The sequence below is a fragment of the Phragmites australis genome, chromosome 24, assembly GCF_958298935.1.
Source record: "Phragmites australis chromosome 24, lpPhrAust1.1, whole genome shotgun sequence".
NCBI classification, from domain to species: Eukaryota; Viridiplantae; Streptophyta; class Magnoliopsida; order Poales; family Poaceae; genus Phragmites; species Phragmites australis.
In genome coordinates this window covers 4,949,653-4,971,511 of record NC_084944.1, presented here as the reverse complement: position 1 = coordinate 4,971,511, position 21,859 = coordinate 4,949,653, and the positions used below count along the sequence as shown (strand labels likewise).

The following is a 21,859-nucleotide window of genomic DNA, read 5'->3' as shown; positions in this document are numbered from 1 at the left end:
TTCACATAGAGAGAGATAAACAGAGAAGCAGAGACAAAGAAGAATTAAGCGAGAGATATAAAAATAGAGAAAAGGGAGAAATAAAGAGATAAAGCAAGTTAGAACAAGAGAGAAACAAAGGGATAAAGAGAGGGACAAATATAGAACAGAGAGAGAAGAATTAAGCGAGAGATAGAGAAATAGAGAAAAGGGAGAGAAATAAATAAAGCAAGTTAGAACAAGAGAAAAACAAAGTGATAAAGAGAGAGCTATATATATATAGACACAGAGAGAAGGGGTAGAAAGAACATGAGAGAAAGAAAAAGATAAAGAGAAAAACAAAAATAGAGATACATAGAGAAAGAGAGAGGGGGGGAGATAATAGAGACCTACACACATGCAGAGAGAGAGAGAGAGCAATATTCAGTACCTACTATATAACTGAAAAACACACACAAGCGTGCATAACTAAGAAGTATACAAACTACGTAACTCACCATAAAGAAGACCTGATAAGACGTACTATGTAACTCAATATACAACCTCACTATGTAACTCGCAACTACATAAAAGAAAAAGAAAAACTATATAACTCACTATGTAAATCACACTAAAAACTACACGTTGTGTAACTGGAGAAGCACTAACAGACAAACAAAATAACCTAAGAGCAAGCACAACTATACAAACTAAAAAAACAACATAAGTAGATAAAGAGAAATGAGAAGGAGGGCAGAGTGATACTGATAGAAACAGGGGAGATAGACCTAGACAAAGCGAAAAAACATAGACAACGCATGAGGAGAGAGAGAGAGAGAGATGAGGACATAGAGAGGGAAGATATGTTGAGATAAAAGAGAGAGTGAGACAGTCTATATTTGTGGCGAGGGAATCATCTAGGATGTGGTTTCTTTACAATTAATTTCCAACAACTAATGAAAAGGGTCACTAATGTAAGTTTTATGTCAACGCTGATGCATGGTTCTTGATCTATGAAAAAAGCTATAAGCCTCAAAATCAACTTCAATAACCTAAACCATAGAAATCAAGTGAAGCACCAATATGCAGCAAGTTTGTTAGCTTCTCACTTCTCAAAATAAATATGAGTATTATGATGAAAAAAGTATTCAGCACCAAAGATTAGTGTAGTAAAAATATTTAGCTTTTAGTTCCCAACAAAAAAGAGCACACATAATTTCATATGGAGTTTAAATGTTGAAACAATCACAAACTTTGGACAAAGACATAAGTAATGGACAATAAGTGCATATTTTTATTTAGTAGACTGAAAAACAAATCAATAAAAAATGTACAGTGTATCACAGATGTGTATGTGACTAATGTTTCAGGTGCATCAGATGAAGAACACATAGAACAAAAAAATAGTGCTATCTCATCAATATATAAATAATTATGGAATACGATACGGAGCATTTGTTGGACAAAAACAACATTCATATTGAGCATTTTCTAGAGCATTAAAAAAACATAATTATATGACATATATACCAAGCTGTTCATACTGGAATTTTAGACACCCCACAGGCCATCAGAACACATGAGTGTGAAAATGAACCCCCACAGCAATTAGAACACGTAAGTATGATTATATGAAGAAAAAAACCTAAACAACTACAAAAAACAGATCACCACTCACCAGTGATATGCTCGCTCCAACAAGCAAAACAAAACAACAGCAAGGTCTTGCAACACCACGAGATACCTGCACAAAGATCATAAACACAGCAACGACAAGCAAAAGAAAATGAGGATCTAGAACAAATCTTCATTAAAATGGGAGCGCTACTCACCCAGAAACAGGATCTGAACTTCTCAATTCTTGCACTGCGCTCCCCTGCTCCAACTCAAACTAACCCTAAAGCACAAAGAAAAAGAGGATTCGGCACAAATCTTCATTAAAATGGGAGCGCTACTCACCCAGAAACAGGATCTAAACTTCTAGATTCCTGCACTGCGCTCCCCAGCCCCAACTCGAACTAACCCTAAAGCGCAACAAAACGACACCACAAATCAAACCCTACCCCACATGAGCACACAAAAAATTTGGAGAAATGAACGAATCGATAATCAAATCAAATAGATCAGGAGACATAATGGAGCAAAAATAGATCAAATCGAACCTTCAGATCGTAATTTCTTGATTCCTCCATATGGCTCCCTCTGCTCTAAATCGACTAGACCCTAAAAACACAACGAAATTACACCACGAATCAAACCCTAACAATCGTGAGCAACGAAATAAACAAATCACCAATTAAATCGAATAGATTAGGGGAACAAATGGAGAAAATCAACCGAAATAATTCGAATCGCTAGTGCGAGCCGATGGGAAGGGATGGAGACAGCAAACAATTTGTATATGTAGAGAGAGAGAGAGACAGACAGATAGACGGATTGGGATAGAGAGGTATGGGTTACAGCTAGTGGGAGAGAGAGGGGGGGACGGTTTATTGTCACATTAAGGGAGAGAGTGTGGGAGAGATGAACGTAAAAAACCAAAAACGGGTCTCCAACTCCGACCCAGATTGCGGTGCATACCCGAAGCCCCCTGATAATAAAAAAAAATTCATCACAATTCATCAAAGCTTAGCATAGATTTCAAAGCACATCTAAAGATCACAAATTAGACAAATTTAAGAGTAAAAAAATCTGTTAATAAATAAATAACAAAATTTTATACGCACCGAGCTAGCACTTCCTCAATGAATCCTCGGTCCCTTGATCATCGTGTGCCGTAGTAGGACGCGCGGCGCGAGTACGTTGAACGAACTGTGGAATGGCGCGTCCCTTGATCATCCTCGGTCACTTCACGAGCAAGATGCATACAATGGTTTCAAGACGAAATCAAACACAGCAACACGAGCGAGACAAGCAATCGACGACTACCTTTTCTGGAAACAAGTATTTCCTCCCATCACAAATACTTGATATTTTAACCAAGATCCAGTCGAACATTTGAAACTTTGATTATCAATATTTTTTAAAAATATTTGATTTGAAAACATAAAAATCATATGTATAGATTTGTCTTAAAAAATTCTTTTCTAATATCATAATTTTATTAGATATATAAATATATTCTAATAGAAAATAATAATAATAATTCTACATAAAAAACCATAAAAAAAACAATAATGTTGTGTAATTTTTACTGAAGGGAGTACACGGTGATCGATAGACGTTGGTAGTAGCGTGCATGGAGGCAATTAAGCAGCAACGTACGGCGGCCATGCGTACGGAGAGAGGACGGAGCTAGCTTAGATTTTGATCGAGTCAGAGAGCGAGCGAGAGAGGTTAGTTAGAGCTTTGAGATGTCCTCTGCGAATTGATGAGGTGTTTAGTTTGAGGATCAAACTCATCCTTAGTTGGTTGTTCTATGAATTTTGATGGTATGACATCATTTCTCATCTTACACTAACCATGTGCTCGTGAGAAATAAAGTGGTAATGAATCAATCCATCTCATTTCTCAAATCAAACAATTAGATTAGATTTGGAGCTAAGATCGGATAATCCGTCACTAATTCATTTCTCAAATCAAACACCTTGTAAAGCACTTACCCGCGTAGGCCCAACGATGGGTCCCACCTCCCATCGGTGGAGCACTTAGGAGCTCTTCTTCAATTTTTGAGCATGGAAGAGAAAAAAGAAGGGAAGGAGAGGAGGAGCACAAGAAGAGAAAAGATGAATTAAAGAAAGAGAAAGAATCCATACTTTATGCCTCTGGATCTACACATACCTCTGGTACTGGGTGCGATGGTAAGAACATCTCTAACCCATTCTTTAAATTTATCTTCCTATTTCCTCTCTATATATGTAGCTTCATATCTTGATTCTGTCTCTATTTAGTGCGCTCCAACTTATTTTCTAAATTTAGTTTTCTATTCTTTACTCATCTATATTTTATTAATATCTTATAACTAAATAGTTCTAACTATTTTATATTCAACGGCTATATTTTTAAATAATTATCCATTTAATCAAGCAACCTGTATTGCAACAAATTATGTCAATGCACCAATTCTACAAAACACGGAGAGCACCCATAAAAATCATAGGCCTGGAGGTGTTGCTCCTCTCTCTCAGATCCAGTCTCTCTCTCCCCAATTCTATCTCTAGCAAAAACCAAAATCCTCACCAATCTCTCTCCCCAATTCTATCCCCTTGCAGGGAGGGGCTGCATGCTCCTTCTCTCCTGACACGAGCGCCGCGTTTGAGGCCAGGACGTGCTACTTGTGGCGGCGTGGGAGGGACTGCTAGCGGCGACACGCACCTGGAGCAGGCCACCTCGACCTGCAACGTCACCTCGTCGAGCTCCATTGCAAGGTCTCCCCCTTTCGCCCCTCTCTCTCTCTCTCTCTTTCTCAAATTCAGCACCCTCCCCTGCTTGCAGTAGCCTGCGATGGCCCTCCCCTCCTAGCGGCGGCTCCTAACCCCCCTCCCCTCCGGGAGGTGGCGTCTGGGGCCCACGTGGTCGCACGGAGTCGCGGAGCCGAGCCGCCCTGGAGGAGGGGTGCAGCGGCGCTAGGAGTCACAAATCGATCAACGGTGTGGCGCTAGGGACGGCTGCACGGGGGCGATGTAGTGCTAGGGGGCCTATGGCTCTGCATAGCAAATCAGGATGACATGGATAGGGAGGTACGGAGAAGGAAAGAGAAGAGGAGGAGAGGAGAATGCACTTCGCTGGCGGGAATGGCCCTCTCCGTGCCGGCGGTTGGTTGATAGCGAGTCTCTCCTGCTTGCTCGATGTGGCAAGCAACGGAGACAAGATAGCGAGCACTCAAAAATAGCGAGTTGGATGTTGAGTCAGTTGTTATTTTTTATGCTCTTTCGCTAAATAATAGGGTAGCGAGTTGAACAAGATGCCAATTAGAGTTGCTCTAATGCATGGTACCACGCGATGCAGCTAGGTGAACACAAAAACTCGCTACTATACCGTGCGGGGTGCGGGTCGGGCTCTCCCCATCGCCAATTCCATGCAAAACACACAGGCCATGCCTCCGCAGGTTGAAGGCACTTATGCGTCACAGCTCAAGAAGATGTTTCTCGCCAAAAAGAATCAGAAGTAACATTTGGAGCACCTTCATATCCCCCACCAATTTGCAAATTTGGCATGTTGTCAAAACGAGAACTCGAATTCACTTGCGGTAAAGAAAGAAGAAAAACACAGAATGGTTCCGATTCTGAAGACCCGATCCAGAACAAAGAGACGATCATCGATGTTGCTGTTCCCATGAAAACGAAGAAAAAAAATAGAAAAGAAAGCGAAGATGTGAACCCGAAATCGTTCTTACGTTTCCCTTCCATTTCACGCTCTTACGGGGACCCTCTGTTCCTCGTCCTCGGTGCCTTCAACCTTCATCTTCCACTACTTTGCAGTACACTGCACACAACTGATAGCACTGCATAATATTTCTGTTAACCACTCTACAGGACACTGCACAGTAGTAAAGAAAACTTCAATCTTGAATCAGTTTGGATCAAACGCCTGCTCCGTTGCAGACAAGAATGAGTTTGCATCAGCATTTGCAGACAAAATCTAATGCCATATTGAAGAACCGAGTATTATCCACCACACGGCCACCACTCACGTGCCAAAATGCCTAACTCTCAATGGCGGGGGGTGGGTTGGGTCAGATTGGGGTAAGTGGGTTTCAGGTTTGGTAGGGGCGGGTTCAAATGCAGAAATTGTCTGGTATGATCATCGGGTCAGTACTCTAATTTAAGTTGGGTCTAGGGTTGAAGCTTAATTTGCACTTGCGGTGCCCCCACAAGTCCCGGTTTGAGTTGGGTCTGGAGCTAGGGCTTAATTTGCACCCACGGGTGCTCACAAGCCCTGATTCAAGTTGTGTACGGGGCGGGGCTTTATTTTCACCCGCGGGTGCCCCATGGGCCCTAATTCGAGTTGGCCACTCCTCTCCCTTTGTGGCTCCTGTGTGGCGCCTCCCCCTCCTCAGCTCCCTCTCACCCGTGGTCGGTGGCCCGCACCACTAGCTTGGTTTGATGTCTCGGGTTTTGGGTCGGGTGTGTTCTTACTCCACTCGGTCTCGATCCAATCTGTTGCCACCATTACACTCCAGTCTTTAGACTGTCGGTAGGGATAAAAACGAACGGAAACAGTCGAGAAAATCATCTAACTATTTTCATTTTCACATTTTTATCTCAAAAACATAATTAAAAATGAAAAAGACAAAAATGGGTACAAACTCAAGAATATCGGAATATCAAAAACGAAACAATTCGAATGGAAACACACCGTTATCGGTCAAAAACCGATAATTAAAACTAGGAACACCAACCCATAAAACCATGACTTCAAGTATCAATACGATATATAACTAATTCACATCAATAAAATAATTCATACTATACACAAATAGTCCACGTAATGATATAAGTCTCAACTAAAACTAGTCATTATATCGTAACTCGAGTACTCGACATAACATACAATCACACAAATACTATAGTTGGAAGCGGTGTAGGCATAGAAGCTTGACCGACATTGGTAGGTTGGCTACTGACTGAGACTGGACCACTAGGATCTAGGTAAGTTTGGAATAAAGGTGATGTTTATACTGGCTGACTAGGCTTGATCTTTGGGCTATATTATGATTTGTGAAGTTTGATCTTAATTAAAAAAAACAAGAAATTTCTAATTAAAAATAAATTACCAACAATGCAACCGAAAAAACAATCAAACCATTTCCATTCTGTTTCCACGTAAATCCCGTAAATCCATAAACGATCAAGAAAAGGTAGAAGAATGGGACGCCGTCCGTTTTCATCCCTAACTGTCGGTGTATGACGTGTTCAAGTCAAGCCCATACCAAAGCCATCGTGCTGAATAACAAGGTAGTACAAGGACCAAATTAGAATGTAAAAATACACCAGGTCTAAACATGTCTAAATAGGTTGTACCTACTGGGCCGGTCCGAAGCACGACACTATAGGCACGGCTTAAGCACGGCCTGGTCCGAGGCTAGACGGGTTGGACCGGCACGACACGAGGCCTCGAGTCGTGCCTGGGCCGAGCGCGCGGCATGACGGGCCGGCACAGCTCGACCCATATTTTTCAGGCCGGCACGGGCATGGCCCAGCCCACGTAGGCACGAGCACGGCCCGAACCGGCCCCAGCACGCAACGACCCAGGAGGCACGGTCGGCACGGCACGGGGCGGCCCAGGCAGCACGGCCGGTTTGGCCGGCCTAGTGCGGCTACAGCCGGCCCAGGTGGCACGGCCGGCCCAGGAGGCACGGTCGGCCCAAGCGGCACGGTTGGCCCAGGCAGCAGGGCCTAGCGGGCACACCTGGGCCGGATGTAGCTATTGTGCGTGGGCCCGGCACGCAGAGGCACGTGGGGGCACGCGGGTTTAATGGTTAAATGGGCTTGGAACAGCTCGTTTAACTTGTTAACCCGATATTTTTGAATTTTATAGCCATTTTGTGACCGTTTGAGCTCAAAAAAATTCAATTTTTTTTTTTGTAAAAGTCAATATTTTCACCTATAAATAGAGGATCACATTGGCCTTCTATTGCACACCAGCAACACCATTTGATCTCTTGTTTCCTCCTCTCATTCTTATCTCAAAGTTCTTGAGAATTAGCAATAATTTGGCAAAATTAGTTTGAATTGTTGCCAAAAATCCAAGTAATTCCAAAACCGTCATCCTGTTGTCTTGACGTTGAAGAAATCTTGGTGATTTTTTGCATCATTGTTCATTCGTGTTTTATTATTAGTTTTATTAATTGACTATTTCTAACTCTGAATATTTGCATTTTTTTAGTGCCATTCGACATTGATCATGGATGCTGTTGATCATGATCATAATACATCCATTGATCATGATTTTTTTTCTCCAAGGACTCATAGGAAATTACGCCCCCTTTGATACCAGTGATACAGGTGATGATGGACTCGACAGTGAACCTCTGGTTGGTTCATATGCAGGTGATACAACAACACCTCCATCGTTAGGCTCTACAAGTGCACACGTATTAGCAAGCACCGGCTCTAAGAGATCAAGAGCCGGTACTTCCAAAGTTTGACAAGACCTTGAAACGTTCTATAGAGAGAAATATGGGGTAAGTGTCACGTATGCTAGGTATTATATTTGCAAACATGAATTATCTGCAAAGTTCTCAGGTGGAACGGGACATTTGAGGAGGCACGCCACAACTTGCAAGCGAAAGAGTGGAGCAGCCATGAAGTAGACGGTGCTGCAGTACAACCCCGACGGCTCTGTTCGTCGTTGGGAGTATGAATCTACCAATGCTCAAAAAGAGTTATGCCACTTCATTGCAAGAGTGGATCTACCACTCAACATCGGTGAATCTCATGCATTTGAAGATTACATTAAGCAAGCTCATAATTCTAGGTCCACACATGTTTCTAGACAGATAACTAGTATGAATATGGTAAAATACTACAATGTGTGTCGTAGCAAGCTTAAAAAAATATTACAAACATGTACATTTTCAGTTGCTTTGACCTCGGACATATGAGTAGGTAGGGCTAGAGAGGATTATCTTAGTATTGTTGCTTATTTTGTTAATAATTATTGGAAATTAGAAAAGAGAATAATAGGTTTCAGGTTTACTAACAATGCGCATACCAGTGAAAATATTGCTGAAAAAATATCTCAAGTAGTTGAAGACTTTGGTCTGACAAATAAAATATTTTCTATCACTTTAGATAATGCCGGTGCAAACTCTAGAGCCATGGATATTCTTACTCCGTTGTTTAGTACATATGCTGAATCTTTCTTGTTACATCAACGATGTGCTTGTCATATTATCAATTTTATAGTAAAATCCGGTTTGAAGAGGTTGTCGCAATACCTAGACGATTTTGGTACTGCAGTATCTTTTGTAAACTGCTCTAACCAACGAATTGCAGCATATAAGCAATATTGTGTTGCAATGGGTATGCGTCCATGTAAGTTTGCTGTGGACGTGCCGGTAAGATGAAACTCTACTTTCATGATGCTAAAAAATATTGTGCCATATAAGAGCACATTTGGTGTGTTTATTCATACACACTATCATCAGCATGGGGTCAAACTTTACTCACGGAAGCACATTGGTATGTTGCCGAAAGGATATTAGAGTTTTTGAATTTTTTTATGATTCAACTGTAAGTTTATCAGGAGTTTATTATCCAATATCTTGTTTAGTAGTGTATAATATTGTTAAAATTGCTACTCTTTTATATATATATGAAAGTGACAATCTTCTAAGAGATTGTACAGTTCCTATGAAATCTAAAATTTTAAAATATTGGAAAGAAATTCTTTTATTATATGCATTTGCCTTTATTTTAGATCCTAGAGCTAAAATCGCAGGTTTTTTAGAGTTATCACAATTCTAGGTAATACGCTTGGCCATGATTATTCTACTTATTATACTAATGTTCGTTCTAAGTTATTCAATGTTTATAGTAAATATGAAACAAAGTATGCTGGAGTTCGCTTGCAACGATCTCTACTAGCACCCACAACCAGTAAGAAGACAACAACGTGGGGAAAATATATTTGGTGGAGGTTCTTCATCAGGAAGTTCAGAATCTTCGTCATGATCGTCTATGACTACAAGTGTTGGAATTCCAAGATCCGGAGAGTAGCTAACTACCTTCATCGATTGCGATGTTACCAGCCATGAACAAGAAAATTTCAACATACTGCAATGGTGGTATGAGCACAAGATGAATTATCCAGTGCTTTCACTGTTAGCACAAAATTTGTTAACGGTTCTCGTATCTACAGTTTCTTCTGAGGTTACCTTCAGTCTTACTAGAAGGATAATCGAAGAGAGAAGAACAAATCTGTCAAGTGAGATGGTTGAAATACTCACCATAGTAAAAGATTGGGAATAAGCTGAAGCACGAATGCAACACACTGCAGAGAACACTGAGCTTGAAGATTTATTCCAAAATTTGTATCTAGATGTTGATAAGAACGTGTAATTTTTTATTTTCTGAGCTACGTTGTACTCTTTTTTTCTTTGTTAAAAAGGTTTTTAACGAGGTAATCTATTAATAAAGCTCATTTTTAGAATTAATTATGTATCTCTATTATTTCTAAGTTTTTTTATTTTATTAATGATTTTTCTTTATTTTTTTCAAAAACGACATGCCACCCATATCTCGTCTTGGCCTATAAATACCATCTCAAACTTCCTGTGATTCCATTGACCACTTATCTCTCTTTTTCTACCTGCTAGCCAGTAGCTACTTGCCCACTTCAAGAGATCAATTCTATATTTCCATTAATGGATAAGACGCTGAGAACTCGCATGCATGATCATAGGTGTGGCAACATTTTGAAAAGGTCTTTAGAGAAATTAACGGGGAACAGATAAGATTTGCTAAGTGTATTATATGCAGCTATGAATTAGGTGCCAGATCTCCAAATAAAACGAAGCATATTAAATATTACAAGCAAAATTCTGGTGTTTCTAATAAAATCATGTAATTTTCGGAGCATAGCCATAGGTTATACTCTTTTTTTCCTTCTAATAGAAAGTTTTTTAACGAGCCAACCAATCAATAAAGCTCTTTTTTACTTATTTTTCTATAATTTTTTGATTTTTTTTAATTTTGTAGCTATTATTTTTTATTTTTTCTATTTTTGGAGTGCTGTCGGGCCGAGTGTGTCTCCACCGTGCCCGCTAGCTCGGCCGTGCGCCGCCGTTCCGCCGACCTGCCACCGTACCCGCCAGGTCCGTTGTGTCGACCGTGTCATGGGCCGGCCCGACACGGCACGATGAAAGATGGGCCGTGCCGTGGGCCGAGAGCGCGGCACGCGAGCCGACACGGCACGGACTATTACAGTAGTCAGGTCTATCGAGCCGTGCCGAGCTGGATCCATACCGGACCAACCCGAGTGATCCATTTGATCATCTCTGACTAGGTCCAATCCAAGCCGTACTCTGAATTTTTCAGTAAACACCTCCAAATTCCTTTCCGTCACCGAAAAGGACAACTCAAAATTTAGAGAATAAACGAAGGGGCTAAATGCAACAAGTCCCTCTCCATCCTGCTCCGTGGAAAAGCACTCCTCGGGTTCCCCTTTTTTTTCTTTCCAAGCGAACCAAAGCACTCCTCCGAAAAGCAATCAGGCTGCAGAGTCGACTCCAAGCTCCTTTTTTTTTTCCAAGCGAACCTTCCCTTTCCCCGCAAATCCGCCTCTCCACCGCCGCCATGGCCCAGCGCCTCCTCCTTCTCCTGGCCGTCGCCGCCGCGTCCCTCCTCGCCGCCGACTCGCGGCCGTGCCACACTTTCCACGTCGCCATCCCGGCCGACCCCAACAACCCCAGCGGTGACGGCGCCGCCCACCACCGCCGCGTCCCCCAAATCGCCACGGTGATCACCGTCTTCCGCGTCCGCCGCCTCGGCCCGCACCTCCCCCACTACCACCGCAACCACCACCACCTCCACTCCATCCCCGCCAACGTCCAGATCCGCCACCCCGAGCTCCCCCACCTCGCCGCCGCCGAGGCAGCGGGGCCCCAGGAGCGCGCCAGGAACATCCTCGTGTTCGTCTTTGGTCTCCTCTTCGGCGTCGCCTGCGGCGCTCTCACCGCCGCTTCCGTGTACCTCGTCTGGTCCGTGGTTGCCGGCGCCACCGCGGCCTCCCCCTACGACGAGCTCTACGGTGACGAGGACGACAACGAGGCGTCCGACACTGAGAGCCTCAAGAAGGTCGGCTACGTCATCATCCAGGAGCTCGAGGCCCACGACGGCGGTAAGAACTAGGGCTAGGGTTTGGTGGCGCTCCAGGGAGGGCAAGTACGTGCAGTGGAATGATCGATGGCACATGCCTATGTGTTGCGTAATTCTAATGCCTCTATGATGTGTAGCTGAGAAGTACTAGGGATTTACCCTCCATGTGAAACGCTGTCGAAGCGCTCGCTTAAGCTGTGAAATGTTCTTGTTTCTGATGAACTTATCGATCAATGTTATGTGTTATTTGTGAAATGTTCTTGTTTCTGATGAACCTATCGATCTCGTTTCTTCTGAAACATGGCATCTGTTCTGTTGGTCTTGTGGTAGTGAGGCTCGGGTTTGAGGTCATAGTTGTCCTTGTTTATTTTCTACAGTTCTGTGTCCCAATTCTAGGCGGTTCAGTGATGATCTTTCCTTATGCACGAAGGCGTGGCTGATCTGTGCTTCGGAAATCATGTGACTGGACTCTGTTTGTTTGCTCCTCTGTGGATTAATGATTCTGTTGGACAGAAGTGCTAACAGCTTTGATAGCTGATAGGTAATTCTGTATGTGTTGATGATCCATTTGTTTTGTTAAAATGGTGCTAACTTCTGCTATCTAATGGTTCTGGTGTTTTGTGAGTTGTGAGTTGTGAATCTTTGTGGGTGTTAATACGATGGCCAGGTGTTGGATACTGCAGTGCCGACGCTTGCTAATCACTTTTTTTTTCTTTAGCATGTTAATCAACATTCATAATGTCCAAATTGCTGAAGGCCATGAGTGCAAAATTTGTTCCATACTATGTCTCTTTCAATCAGACAATTTTATCTGATATTATTTGTGTCAAAATGTGTGGAAGCTAGTCACTAACCTGCTACTGGTGGTCTTGTACCTGTTGATGGTAGTAAATGATGGTTGACCATGGGTTGATTTGGCTCAAAAGAGTGTTCTTGCTTTTGCTTGGGGCTTAAAATAGGAACTTTGTGGTGGCATTGTATCTATTTGTGCCATCTATTTATGTGATTATTGTTGAGGTATTACTGTAAGTTACTTCACTTTTGAGTTCAGTTTGAGCTTAGGGCGTGTTTAGATGGCTGCAAGTCTACGTTGCACGCACGGAGCCTGGCTCCTGCCGACCTAGCTCGTGAGAAACGAGGATTTTATCTGTATCCGTGGAGCCTGCCTATACAGTCTTTTTGCATCGGCGGGAACAACCTTGTGCGAGCGCGCACAGCCAACCAAACACCTGTCAAACAGCACCAGCTGCATGTGCGGAACCAGCTGAGCAACCAAACACCTGTATAGGCCTGTTTGAGCTGCACGCACAGAGCCAGGATGGCGGAAGCCGAGCAACCAAACAGGCCTTAACGACTGCCCTTGGTTGCATCCAGCTTATTTATTCTGAACTAGATTGCCTATCAATGACAGCTTGAGTAAGGTGTGCGGTGTGCCTATCACCATCAGATGCAACTATGGAATGGTAGTGCACTATGGAACAAACAGAATTCTCTCTGTCAATTGTTGCCGCGGAGTCTGGGCTACGTGTTTTTGTATACGATAGATTGTTTTAGAAAAATGTTTATTTTAGATGCTTGAAAGAAATTTATTGTATGGTTGTTCCTGGTTCCTGCTGTTGCACTGAGGTGCGTACGCAATAAGAACTCTGGAATTGACGCTGTAAGGTTGGCAGATTCGTTCCTGCTGAAAATACCAGGACATATGGAGGCGACTGGGCATAGTAGAGTGAGCAGGTTTAAGCCCAATTCCTCTGTAATCGGCAAAACATAAAGTAAGGGCCAGTGCAACCTGGAGAGCGATGTTTTTCTTAGATGGAATAGGCATTCCATTAAATTAAACCGAAGGTGCTACTAAATCGGTAGCAACAAGTCTCTCGCAAGACGGTAGACTGATCACTGGGGGATCCTATCCCTTTTCCTTGGTGTATACACTGCATTGTGAGTATCGTCCTCGATCGCACGCTTCGCAAGCACTGCGCCAACAGCCACACATGCCTTCATACCCTTACCCTTCCTTGAACCCAGATCAAACTTCATGTCCTTTGATAGGAGTGCGCAACCGCCACCACCCTGCTTGTCACACGGTGCACGAAGCAAGCACGCACTGACCCCTTTCTAACATGTATATCTAGACAGAATGGGTGATGGTAAGGATCGATCATCTGGTTGAATGTCAGCACTCGTTCTCGCTTCACCTCAAACATGTCGTCCTCACGCACTGCACGCTTTGCCTTCAGCTTTGGAGCATTGGAGGAAACAGATTTAACAGGCTCCACTTTCTTGCATTCCTTTGTGTTCTTGGCACTGTCTTTATCTCTCTTCCTGCTGCGGCGCAAGGGCACATTGTTCTCCTCATACTCCTTGGATCCCCTGTCCAGCCTGTAGAACAGCTTCTTGCGATGCCTCATGTTATCGATCTCATCGTCGGAGTCGCGCAATTCATCATCCTCATGTTGCTCGAAGCCATCTGGGCACTCGTTGCCCCGTGCCGTGTCCGACGAGAAGACGAAGTACGCGGGCCAGAGATCACAGTCAACCACGTCGATGCGGAAGCCAGAGCCAGGGGGGCCGGAACCGGAGCAAGGCAAGCCTTGGGGCATCCGAACTTGCAGAGGTGGAGACCGGCGCGGCACCGCGGCCAAGGCTTCGGATGGGAGAACTGAAAGCGCGCGGCAGAGGCATAGGAGTCCAGGGAGCTGAAGATACGGCGAAGGCGCGCCCCGCCGACGCGCTTGGAGAAGCAGCTGCCGGAGGGACATTTCCGCGAACACCCTGCGGGCGAGCTGGTTGTGTCCAAAACTACCTTGCTACCGTCTTCTCAACGACGAGTACAACGGAGGTGTGGACAATAGAAGGTATGTGGAGATCAGCGATTGCGAGGAGAAAACTAACGCCACAGAGCAGTGGCGGAGCGTGGAGCCAAACCGAAGGGGGCCGATTGCTACATCGAGTCCGCCATGCCCAGTGCCGGCGCCCGCTTCGCCTGCCTCACCACCGCTACTTATTCATCTGAATTAGACAGGTTTCTTTTCACTGTCAAGTGATGAATGTCCTCACCGGTTCTTATTCACCTGAATTAGACAGGTCTCTATTTTGAAATCTCAGATCAACCATAGGTCTATTTTGGCTGTCTTTCGCTTGATTGTACAGAGCTTTCCATGTAATTGTGTCCGTAGATGCAATGCCATGGCCCGATCAAGAGTCGTTTGCTGCAGATCAAACCAGCAGTTGATATCAGTTGCTAATGTTTAACCATGGGGAGCGTTTTCCTTACACAAACTGAGGCTACTGCCAGGACCTAAGGGGTTCATGGTTCAACATCCAGATGGTAGCAATTAACAAAGAGTCCAAAGAGCAGTGGAGGACACGCGCTGTATCGATGGAGAAGACAGCCATTGCCATCCAAGTCGCCTGTTCCAAGCCTTTTCTTGTGTGTTCGTTAGAATGATCGCGTCGTCGTAAGAACTCAAAATCTTGTGTTAAAAGATGGATGCAATATAGAGCATTTCCAGATTGGCGTTAGTTCTTTAATTGTATACGTAGTAGAATACATGAAAGATAGAAAAAAATATCAAGTAAGGATTGGTTAAAGTTTTGCTTGTATTGTATGGAACGACACATAACATGATACCAAACTTATACCCGGAAACTTTTATAGATCCACAAGTTCATTCCAGAAAGATCACTCCAAGACTCACATTCACGGCTGGTTTGGTTAGTGAGAGGTGGGTGCAGTTGATATTCGTGTCTGCCAGCAAACCACATTCCTCATCCTCAGGGCAGCAGCCTTCAGGGTGTCATCGCCCTTGCAAAAGGCGAACCTGACGTACCGGTGATGGTAGCTTTCACCGTCACAACTTCCGTGGAAGAACCCGCGGCCGGGCACGGCCGCCACACCAGCATCGTTGATCAAGTTCGTCACAAAATCTATCTGCGTTGCACAGTACAGAAAAATGATGGATCGTCAGAGTTTTAGTTAGTATACCAATGGACAGTCAGAAAAGTGTTAATTTGATATGGATTGGAGCAGAACACTTGGGTTCAGAAATCTTAGAGGCAAGCTTGATGAGTAAGACAACATAGATGCAAACAAATCCACAGACAGATATTTGCTTATCTACCAATGTCAATGAGTTTCATCAGACCATCGTAAATAATACAAGCATGTGCAAGTACCAACTAATTGTTGTGAACATAAATTTCCTGCACCAACTAATTGTTCCAAATGCTATAATTGCCAGAAAATAGTGGCGTTTCCTACTCATGCTTCAGGTATATAGTTTAGTATCTTAGTGAAGGAACTCACGTCTGAAAGTTGCCAAGACCTAGGCAGCTCAGCAAATACAAAGACTGAACCTTGTGGCTTGAAGCTGATGTGTAAGCCAAAGTCTTTCAGCAACTGAAGGATAAAGTCTCTTCTCACTTCGTAGTCCTTACCAAAGTCATTGCATTTATATGGTGAGCAATTCAGATTCGAAAGAATCATAAGTTGTTGAGCGTAGGAGGTAAGCATGAAGGCTCACTTTTTTCAGGGATGTATAGTAGTCTGGTGTGCTTGTTAACGCAATCAAAGCAGCTTCTTGGAATGGCGCAGGAGCTGAATCTGTTAGTTTGACATGGATATTTCTTATTGCTGAGGCAATGCTTGCTGCCGCACAAGCCCATCCGATTCTCCAACCTAGTTTAGTCAATTGCTTTGTGAAATGTGCTCTCACAATAAGATGCTATTTATACTGTTGTGCATCACAACAAACAGCACTACATTTGAGTTGTGCTCACCAGTTACACTGTAAGTTTTTGACAGTGAGGATGTGAAGATGGTCCTCTCTTGCATCCCTGGAAGAGAAGCCAGTGAGATATGCTTGTTCTCATCGTAAGTAATATACTCATAAACCTGGAAAATATTCAGACACATTGAGACAACAGACAAACAGATTGGATAAAATATATCTTTCAGAAGTTTATTTATTAAACCTCACGTATATACATGTATAAAAAGAGAAGAAAGAACAGTCTTTACTGCTCTATGCAGATCTACCTCATCAGTTATCGCAAAGCAGTCCATTTTCTGACAAGCTTGAGCGATAATAAGCAACTCCTCCTTGCTGAAGACCTTCCCTGTTGGATTGTGTGGGCTGCAGTGGTGAGATTTGGTTGTGTCACAATTCAACAATGTTATGGAACTCGATCAGTTAGTATATTGTGTGCAGATAACGGCATAATATGGATAAGCACAACAACACCTATTCAAGCAATACAGCCAACTCAACAAGCGCTGGTGGGAATCAATCACCTGTTCAAGATCACTGCCTTTGTCTGACTCGTAAAAGATTTCAAGAATTTATCTTCGTTCAGAGTCCAAGAAGGTGGATCCAATGGAACATACACCTAACAAAATTACACAGATACATATAACCAACAAAAACCAACAATCTTGCTAGAAAATGAAGCTCCGAATTATGAGTCTGAAATCTAATCTTACAGGGACACCTCGGGCCAATTCAATGCATGTCTCATACGTTTCATAAGCAGGGTCGAACAGCAAGACTTCATCCCCTTGGTCTATGACTGCATAGAAAGAAAAATGGCATCTCCATCAACAAGATTCACCTAGGAAATTTGTTCTCAAACTACCATAATTCAGTATCTCATACGGAATGCCCATTAGTTGTACTACTTGCAAAGATAGCCGCGGCAAACGCTTCAGATTGGCCGCAGCAGATCACGAAGTCCGTGAGAGGGTCGACGTAGAGGCCGTGGTCCCGTTTCATCGTCTTGGCGAGGATGTCGCAGATCCCCTGCACATGCCTACGCGCCATTGTTAGTCAGTCAAGGCGGGGTGGAATCGAAGCATTGCCCCTGGACATGAGTTGGACGGTGGAGAGAGGAGGAGGAAGAGGTGGGCGGGATGGGAAACGGACCTGTACTGGTTGAGGTCGGCGGCGATGGCGGCGGCGGCGGCGGCCTTGACGTGGGCGGGCGCGGGGAAGTCCGGAAAGCCCTCGGCGAGGTTGACGGCGCCGACGCGCTGCGCCAGGTGGGACAGCTGCTGGATGGGCGACGGCGCCGACCGCCTCGACGCCGCCGACAGCCTCCGCTCCATCGCGCCGCCGCGTGCTTGCTGGGTGACACTGAGTGTGTCACTGTGTGAGTGTTCGGATAAGGTGAGGTCACTCAGCTAGCTGTGTGCTACGCCTTGGCTTCTGCGCGCGCGCGATCAGGGAGACGAGTGGTTTGGTTTGGCGAAAATCCGGTTTGCTCTGCTGGTGTGGGCGCGGGATCCCTGACTTCACTCATATGTGAAGTTAGGTGACTTCAAGTGAATCTGAGCCATCGAATCACAGATGAACAGTTCAGATTTAGTACTACAGTATTCGATAAACAGTAAAACTGTGCTGCAGTATTTATAAACATTACCTATGCTACAGTACCAGCTGCAAAAATACTGTTTACCTAAACTCAGTTTACTGTATGTCTCTGACTTCACGTTGTTGAAGTTAGAGGATCTCGATCCGTGGGCGCGTTGGCGTCTTGGTTTCCTCTGCTGGTGTGGGCGCGTTGGCGTCTTGGTTTCCTCTGCTGGTGTGGGCGCGTCACGTGAAACCAGCCACCTAAACGCCATTTGCAGGTGCAAGCTGAGGCGCAGACGATGATCCAGCCCGGAAAGAACCATGGCGAAAGGACGCGCAGACAATTTTCTTTTGTTGCGATTACATGAAAACATACCACATTTACACACATACGAGTACAGTCTTATCATATGTTTACAGACAATACAATTTGAAAGAACTTGTATGCATAAGTATCAAGATTTAAATCTAATAAATAGAGTCGTACTCTCACATCTTCGTCGCCATCTTACACCTTCACCACCATAGAAGGTAGTTCCATGGCAAAAGTACGCACAGACAGTTTGGAGGGAAGAAGAATTCCAAGATGCTTAGCTACACAAGGCTGCGATTAATTTGCAAAGCACACGTTTGAAAAAAAAAATCAATTTTACTCCCTCAAACTATCATGTTTGTCCGAATAACCCTGAACTTTTAAATCATCTATTTTACTCTCTCGAACTATCAATACCGTCCATTTTACCCCTGGAGTGGTTTTTCTCGGTGGTTTTGATGACGTGACAACGGTTTCATCACGTGGCAGTCCAAGTCAGCGTGTCCAGTCAGTGTGCTGACATCAGCGTTGCGCAGTAATTCGATTTTTCTTTAGAAAAATAATTTATGAGAATAGATTATTCCCAGAAATAGGTTTTATGTTCAGAAAAAAAATCCAAAAAATATATAATGATTTAGATAAATATTTTAATATGTTTTTAGCTCTATTTTTATTTCTGTAAATATTATTTAATGTTTTTCTAGTGTAAAAATTATTCTAAAAATGTTAGAATAAATTTTTTAATTTGGAAAATAGTTTTAGAAAATATAGATTAATTCTGATAAAGTTTAAAAATATTTTCTTTTATAAAATAAATGTTTTTAATATGTTTTGTTTTATATTAAATTAGTTTTAATTCTAGAAAAATTAGGTTTAATTCTAGAAAAATAGTTTGTAGTTTTCGCGTCCCATTTGGACACATTTTGACACATTTGGCCATATTTTGAACATATTTGAGTACATTTTGGTACATTTTGGTGTATTTGATGTACTCAAATATGTCCAAAATATGACCAAATATGTCAAAATGTGACTAAAATATGTCCTAATGTGCTAAAAATGTGCCCAAATATGACCAAAATATGGCCAAATGTGATCAAAATGTGTCCAAATGGGATGCGAAAACTACAAATGATTTTTCTAGAATTAAACCTAATTTTTCTAGAATTAAAACTAATTTAATATACAACAAAACATATTAAAAGCATTTATTTTATCAAAGAAAATATTTTAAAACTTTATCAGAATTAATCTATATTTTCTAAAACTATTTTCCAAATTAAAACATTTATTCTAACATTTTTAGAATAATTTTTACACTAGAAAAACATTAAATAATATTTACAGAAATAAAAACAGAGCTAAAAACATATTAAAACATTTATCTAAATCATTTTATATTTTTTGGATTTTTTTCTGAACATAAAACCTATTTTTCGGAATAATCTATTCTCATGAATTATTTTTCTAAAGAAAAATCGAATTACTGCGTAACGCTGATGTCAGCACGCTGACTGGGACTGCCACATGGCGAAACCGTTGCCACGTCATCAAAATCACCGAGAAAAATCACTCCAAGAGGTAAAATGGACGGTATTGATAGTTCGGGGGAGTAAAATGCACGGTTTAAAAATTCAGAGTTATTCGGACAAACGTGATAGTTTGAAGAAGTAAAATGGATTTTTTCAAAAAAAAAAGAAAAGAAACGCAAGGCGCAGCGGCGTGTTGCGTGCTCCTCATTAGGATGTTGCAAAATACTAGTAGATCAGTTGTCTGTGTGTGTGAAATTCTGCAACTTAATTTGATCGAGCTGAAGTTGGCTAACCACTACCAGTCGTTGGCTAGCCCAATTAATACCGCTCGTGGACTCATGGTAGCTAATGGACACGGTTCTAGTTCCACTAACCACATGTTTGACAAAATTCATCGTTGATTTCAGGCATTCCATCCAGTGAACTCCCTCTGTATCTGTTTTGTCGAATGACCTCGGGCTCTGTATCTGATCGAATGATTGATACCATTGGGCAGGTTCTCAAGTCAAGAGTTAGGACTCAGGACGCTCTCGGGTTTTGGCGGCATCATAAACGGTGGGAGAGATTTAAGAATATTACGCTCCATTTGTGTGACTTTCAACATTTGATATTTATATTATAAGATTATTCTGGATCAACTACATGTGGGTAGTACATCGAATTCTGAAAGAAGAGCAAATTTAATGTAATATTCTAAGACTTCTGTGTTGCTTGGGAGGGCAAACTGAGCCAGGCTCGTAGGCAGCACCTAACTTGACTCACACCTCTCTAAAAAAAAAAAAACGTGACTCCCACCGAGAACCGAGCTGGCGCTCGGGTGGCTAGCTCCGACGGTGTTCGAGCAGCTCGTGCGGGTTCGGTCCCTATTCTTTCTGGTATGCACAGCCGTGCGCGCTTAACGAGTATCCGTCTATAATGTATGTATATATTTAGAACATACACACGTATGTATACGTGTATGTATATGTTGAACGTGAGTGTAATTTGAGTAGGTTATATGTGTTCCGATATATACCCCTCTCAACCAAAAGAAAACTTGACTTGCACCCGACGCGCCCCCACACGCTTCATCGTGACGGCGGAGCGCAACCTGCAGCCGCGCAGTCCCAGTCCGCCAGTCTTCCGGGGGCACGCATCACACGGCGTTGAGCCGGGCACCGGTAGACGGTTGAGACCGTGCCGATCAATCCTGCCACTTCATCCGTTGTGGTCTTCGCAGCCAACGCCGCCTTCGCGGCACCTGCTTCGCCGCCTCGCCGGGTAGGTTTAGAAGCGAACGTTTTCCGAGCCGCCGCCTGGTCTCTAGAGCCCCTCCCAGCGGGTGTTGGCAAGCATGGGGCGGTGCGCCCGCGGGCACGGCCGCCGGCCGCTCGTCTCATTTGTTCTGCTAGTACAATTCAACGGCCCACTACCCAACGACACAGCCTCTGGACCCCATTTTTCTTCGTTGAACTAGAATCCATCACTGAATGATGTTGCCGAATAGGAGCAGTGCCAACCACCAGCACAGCGACAACGGCATTTCCAGAGAATAAAAACTTAAGCAGCTAGCAAATCTCAATAAGCTAAGCAGCAGGTAAATCAAAACGGTCCAGGACTCGGTTCCACGATCTTACAATGTTGTACCATTCATTTCTGTATGGTCTGATAAACTCATAAACAGCTTAGCAATTCGGGAAGAACAGAACGAACTGAGCATTTCTCGCAAGAAAAGAAAAAAAACACGAAATGAGAAATCTCTTATAGCCTTATACTATCAGGCCTATGCCTGTGCCATTGCTATTGCCATCCAAGTATAATCGTGCAGCAATTTAGCATACTGCAATTAGATTTCACGTAAACAAGTATCTGCTAACAAGCTGCAGCATCAACTACATTACTGGTAAACAAATATATGCCCACAGGCCTTAGCATCACTAAACAATAGTTTTTAACATCGTGCAT

General features: G+C 43.2%; 2 protein-coding genes and 1 pseudogene across 3 annotated transcripts; 1 reads left to right on the top strand and 2 right to left on the bottom strand.

The window, feature by feature from the left end:
• The first annotated feature begins 11,072 nt into the window (after window positions 1-11,072).
• LOC133907910 (uncharacterized) lies at window positions 11,073-11,975 on the top strand. Its single transcript, XM_062350017.1, has one exon. The coding sequence runs from the start codon at window positions 11,199-11,201 to the stop codon at window positions 11,751-11,753; it is 555 nt and encodes a 184-aa protein (XP_062206001.1). The 5' UTR covers window positions 11,073-11,198; the 3' UTR covers window positions 11,754-11,975.
• A 1,638-nt stretch (window positions 11,976-13,613) lies between these two features.
• LOC133908043 (uncharacterized) lies at window positions 13,614-15,000 on the bottom strand (annotated as a pseudogene).
• Window positions 15,001-15,291: 291 nt separating this feature from the next.
• Window positions 15,292-17,991, bottom strand: LOC133907971 (uncharacterized). Of its 2 annotated transcripts, XM_062350113.1 has the most exons (9): window positions 17,642-17,989; window positions 17,398-17,528; window positions 17,203-17,288; window positions 17,014-17,108; window positions 16,759-16,855; window positions 16,500-16,614; window positions 16,244-16,398; window positions 16,027-16,152; window positions 15,292-15,651 (listed from the first exon to the last, which is right to left on the bottom strand). In XM_062350113.1, exons 1-9 carry the CDS (start codon window positions 17,821-17,823, stop codon window positions 15,436-15,438), a joined length of 1,203 nt encoding a protein of 400 aa, XP_062206097.1. In that variant the 5' UTR covers window positions 17,824-17,989; the 3' UTR covers window positions 15,292-15,435. The 2 variants fall into 2 exon arrangements, with proteins under 2 accessions (XP_062206097.1, XP_062206098.1); XM_062350114.1 differs by lacking the exon at window positions 16,027-16,152 and having other exon boundaries at window positions 17,642-17,991.
• Between the last annotated feature and the right edge of the window lie 3,868 nt (window positions 17,992-21,859).

Bases quoted from the DNA above. Each gene is read 5' to 3' on its own strand.
- LOC133907910 (XM_062350017.1), top strand. From the start codon at position 11,199: ATGGCCCAGCGCCTCCTCCTTCTCCTGGCCGTCGCCGCCGCGTCCCTC.
- LOC133907971 (XM_062350113.1), bottom strand. From the start codon at position 17,823: ATGGAGCGGAGGCTGTCGGCGGCGTCGAGGCGGTCGGCGCCGTCGCCC. The intron at 17,109-17,202 runs GTAAGATTAGAT...TAATTTTGTTAG, and splicing joins AATTGGCCCGAGGTGTCCCT to GTGTATGTTCCATTGGATCC. The intron at 15,652-16,026 runs GTGAGTTCCTTC...TGTGCAACGCAG, and splicing joins GGTCTTGGCAACTTTCAGAC to ATAGATTTTGTGACGAACTT.